We start from the raw sequence: 4,636 nt of genomic DNA on the forward strand, positions 1-4,636 counted from the left end.
TCAACACAGGCTATTCGAAATCACCTTTGTTCAGAAGGTCACTTATTCTGCAGCAGTTTAACCCACAAGCATCCCCTCATCAGCCCATGCATTGTTCACATGCACAGTCCTATAGTCTCTGTCTCGGCGCATGGACTTCACATGACCAGAGAGTGCTGTGATTCCAATCACCTTCTGCTCCGACCACAAGCCTCATATCTGTCCTCCAACTCAGCTCGACATCAGTGTTGCAACTTTTTGGACTCTTTTCCCCTTTGCTCATTGATATGGTCTTTACTGTGCGTCCATGAGAATGTGAGTATTTATAGTTGCCTATTATTCAGTATCTGCATGGCTATAATAATTAGAAAGTCACATGTATAATGCTCGTGTTTCTATAATAGTTTGACGGACATATCACGCCAATTTACACAGCGTTGATTTATGCATATAGTTATCGTACTGTATATGATACCCGACCATGTTGTTTATGTTAATAAGTTGTGTATTTCTGTGTCAGCAATCATTTGAGTTAGAGCAGCGCAGTGAAAGGGCATACGCGGCCGCCATTAAGGGACCGTCGTACAACTCCTCAGATCACCCTCTGTGTGCACTATGCTCATTGTACTGAATTAGAGCCTGGGTTTGCTATTTGTTGACACTCCCTTACAGTTATTAAGGCTGTGTTCTCCTTATTTTATTCATGTTTAAACTGTTTAGCTTGCATTAAAGTATGCTTGCATGTGTATTTCATACAATACTGTTTGTTTATTAGTACTACATATTACTAATGCCTGCACACGTTTTCTATTTTATTTTCTGTATTTCAGTTACCACTATACACATATCTTCACGCAAGGATTTACAAACCATCTCTACAATAAATGAGTGGTATCTCAAAGAGAGTGTGTGTGACCTGGATTAATTGATACATCACCGCTGCTCGCTGTGACTGCAGCGAGCAGCGGTGATAGGAAGTCTGGCTAAACTGCACCATAAGCCAGTGTGTTTGCTGCTCCCACAATAACTGCACTTTATTAAACACTCATCAACAGCAGATGGTTGTTTTTACATTGAGTTCCTGAACAAACATGTGGGCCAGTTGGAAAACGTCTTTTGATGGAGCTCTGATGCATTTTAAATCATTTTAGGAGAGAAATGAGAGAGAAAAGCCGCTGAGCAGTGCTGGCCACGGCGGTGATAGGTGAGGTTTGGAGGCTCCCCAAACAAGATGCAGAGAGCATCAGAGCTCTACATGACTTGAATATGAAGAGACACAAGTCCGCTATCGGCTACTTTCACTGTCAGCCTTCAGCACTTCTCCCACATGATGTTTTGAGTGTTTTATCAGTGAAGAGAAAACACAAGTGGCACGGCTTTCAGATGCTCAGAGGAGCCACGGGCTGGGTTGAGTCTCCACGGTTCTCATGGTGTGTTTAAGTGCAGCCTCCTGCTCCGAGCTCTTCAACAGTCCAGTCTCACTCTCGTGTTGTCGTGAAGAGGAACTAAACTTCAGGAGGAAATGGCAGAAGAAGCAGCTCCAGTTCAAGCCGCCCCGGCGGCCAAAGCAGCCAAGAAGAAGGTCTCCAAACCGAAGAAGACTGGCCCCAGCGTCAGAGACCTCATCGTTAAAACTGTGGCCGCATCCAAGGAGCGGAGCGGCGTGTCTCTGGCCGCCGTCAAGAAGGCTCTGGCTGCCGGAGGCTACGATGTGGACAAGAACAAGGCCCGCGTCAAGACCGCCATCAAGACCCTGGTGGCTAAGGGGACTCTGGTCCAGCACAAGGGGACCGGGGCCTCCGGCTCCTTCAAGATCAGCAAGCAGGCTGCAGAGAAGCCGAAGCCAGCCAAGAAAGCCGCTCCTAAAGCCAAGAAGCCCGCAGCCAAGAAACCCGCAGCGGCTAAAATGCCGGCAAAGAAGTCGATAGCCGCGAGGAAATCCCCGAAGAAGGCGAAGAAACCAGCCAAGAGCCCCAAGAAACCAGCCAAGAGCCCCATTAAGGCGACTAAGGCTCCCAAGGTGACCAAGGTGACCAAGAGTCCCAAGAAGGTGGTCCAAAAGGCCCCTGCAGTCAAGAAAGCTCCCGCTAAGAAGGTTGCCAAACCCAAAGCCAAGAAAGCAGCACCCAAGAAGAAGTGAGCTGTTCTCAGTCTGAACAAACACTCTGACAAAAAGGCTCTTTTAAGAGCCACCCACATCATCCTTAAAGAGCGATTACCTGTTTATTCTTACAGTTGACACTAACTGCAGAAATAAACGTAATATTATATTTGGAGCTAGGAGGAGAAATAAACAAGGGCTTTTCACTTATTTATTACAATAATTAAAAAAACTTGGGCCCAGATGAAACCTACAAATAGTAAGACATAAATAAACCTCACAGGACAGCCATCTGATCTTAAAAGTGTTTCCTGTGTTACATATTATTGAGCTTTGTAGCTGTGTGAGGGGATAATATAATATGCAATTATTTGCTTCTTCACATTTCCCCTTTTTTTCTATTTCTTTTTAATTGTAAGTATCACAATGTTTCAAACTCAGTTGAAAGTGAATGTGAGCAGCACAACACGACCAATGCACTATAAATCTCCACATCAGAAGGTTAACACTAAAGCTAAGGAGCCAGTAAAGAATAGCACTAAATAATGTATAAAACCATTTATTTCAGGCACCTTATCTATAGTATACTAATAAGAGCAATCATATTAACAGGCACATAATATAGAAATAATAACTATAATATTTTGTGAAAGTGATCGCTGAAATAAAAAAATGATTTGTTGAAATAATAAATAGGGAGGCACTTAAATGTTCCATTGCTGTTCCGGCTGCTTGTTTACACTGACTGTTGACATTCCTGCTACTACAAATGTATTATTTATATTTAATATTATTATAAACATGTATTTTGTGTAACAAATGAGAAATAATATAAACTCCACCATTTCGCATCCTGAAACGGGCCATTCTGCATATTCAGTAGCTACTTCTACTTTTGGCACTTTCTGTAGGCCTTTATTTTGATGCCATTTTTAATGCAGGACTTTTACTTGTAAGAGAGAGCTTCTATACTCTGGTTTTGCTACTTTTACTCGAGAAGGCTACAAGATTTAAAGTAATTCTTCCACCACTAAGTACCAAAAACCTCTTTCGCAACTAAACTCTAAACTATCATCTTGTGAAGTGATGTGTTTTTTCTTTACTTTCTGTTCTCGTCAGTGAATAAAACACTTTTCACACCTGTTATCTACAGTAAATAACTCAGGGAGGGTTAACTGTTTAGCGCATGCTCAGTCCCACTAAGGAAACAACCAATCATGTGCGAGCGACAGCACAGTCAGCTTTGCATCGAGTGGATATAAACATATCGGTCTGTGATACAGAAGTCATCGTCTGTCTTAGGAAAAACCTCAGTCAGTTATCATGCCGGACGCCCCCACCCCCAAAGTGGCCAAGAAGGGCTCAAAGAAAGCCGTCACCAAGACCGCAAGCAAGACCGGCAAGAAGAGGAGAAAGTCCAGGAAGGAGAGCTACGCCATCTACGTGTACAAGGTGATGAAGCAGGTCCACCCAGACACCGGTATCTCCTCCAAAGCCATGGGCATCATGAACTCCTTTGTGGGCGACATCTTTGAGCGCATCGCCGGTGAGGCCTCCCGTCTGGCTCACTACAACAAGCGCTCCACCATCACTTCCAGGGAGATCCAGACCGCTGTCCGCCTGCTGCTGCCCGGTGAGCTGGCAAAGCACGCTGTGTCTGAGGGAACCAAGGCTGTGACCAAATACACCAGCTCCAAGTAAAGCTGCTGCTAAACCAACAACACAAAGGCTCTTTTAAGAGCCACCCACTACAACTAAAGACATGTTCCTGTTCTTAAAGCTTTATAAATACATTTTAAACCATGCAGAAACAATTCAATGTGTGCAAAGTAAGCAAACATGAATTTCCCTATGGTGCTTATATTACTGTTATTGCAGGGTATAATTAAAGCTACAAAATATGTTCCCTGACTCGTTTTTCATGGTAACGCTACGCTAACTGTCTTCTAGAGTGATTGTATTGATAAATCTAGTAAAACAAATATATTACAGCTCAAACAGGATAATGTGATCACAGCTCTGCCTTCTACTATGGACGGATTGGAGGACAACCTGAAGAAGTGGCCTCAGATAACCTACACTAGCAGATTTAGCTACGTTGTTGACTCCGTTGTTACAGACGGTGAAGAGATGAACAATCTGAATAGTTCTGAGGCAGATCAGTACTTCCACAGTAACAAGGTTTAGTTTTTTTACACCCAGATAAACATACTTAAACTAACTGCAGTCTAATGCCATCCTGCACACTGTGCCATGAACTGCCTTATATTTTAAACTGTACAGGAAATAGTGAAAGTAACTGGCTGTCATTAATAATAGATGTTACAATACTGTGTCCACCCTACACATTAAATCATACCTGATGCTCTGCTGTCGGTCCTTTAAAGGACCCGACATCTCTCCTCCGCTGCTCTTTATAGCCCAACTAATTTACACTAACGATGTTCCATACAGATGACATTTTTCTGCTTTCATTCCCGACCAGGCAAGAGACCTCCACCTTTTGTTCCTGTGAGATTTATTTTGAGTGAGTTTGTGAGGTGCACCCATGGGTGC

At 43.3% G+C, this 4,636-nt stretch overlaps 2 protein-coding genes across 2 annotated transcripts; both read left to right on the forward strand.

The window, feature by feature from the left end:
• Positions 1–1,435: 1,435 nt before the first annotated feature.
• On the forward strand, positions 1,436–2,219 carry LOC141765816 (histone H1-like). The gene has a single exon (XM_074632062.1). It carries the CDS (start codon positions 1,502–1,504, stop codon positions 2,117–2,119), a length of 618 nt encoding a protein of 205 aa, XP_074488163.1. The 5' UTR covers positions 1,436–1,501; the 3' UTR covers positions 2,120–2,219.
• Positions 2,220–2,337: 118 nt separating this feature from the next.
• LOC141765817 (histone H2B-like) lies at positions 2,338–3,982 on the forward strand. Its single transcript, XM_074632063.1, has one exon. It carries the CDS (start codon positions 3,404–3,406, stop codon positions 3,779–3,781), a length of 378 nt encoding a protein of 125 aa, XP_074488164.1. The 5' UTR covers positions 2,338–3,403; the 3' UTR covers positions 3,782–3,982.
• The last annotated feature ends 654 nt before the right edge of the window (positions 3,983–4,636 follow it).

Source organism: Sebastes fasciatus, chromosome 4, assembly GCF_043250625.1.
Source record: "Sebastes fasciatus isolate fSebFas1 chromosome 4, fSebFas1.pri, whole genome shotgun sequence".
NCBI lineage: Eukaryota > Metazoa > Chordata > Actinopteri > Perciformes > Sebastidae > Sebastes > Sebastes fasciatus.

Bases quoted from the DNA above. Each gene is read 5' to 3' on its own strand.
- LOC141765816 (XM_074632062.1), top strand. From the start codon at position 1,502: ATGGCAGAAGAAGCAGCTCCAGTTCAAGCCGCCCCGGCGGCCAAAGCA.
- LOC141765817 (XM_074632063.1), top strand. From the start codon at position 3,404: ATGCCGGACGCCCCCACCCCCAAAGTGGCCAAGAAGGGCTCAAAGAAA.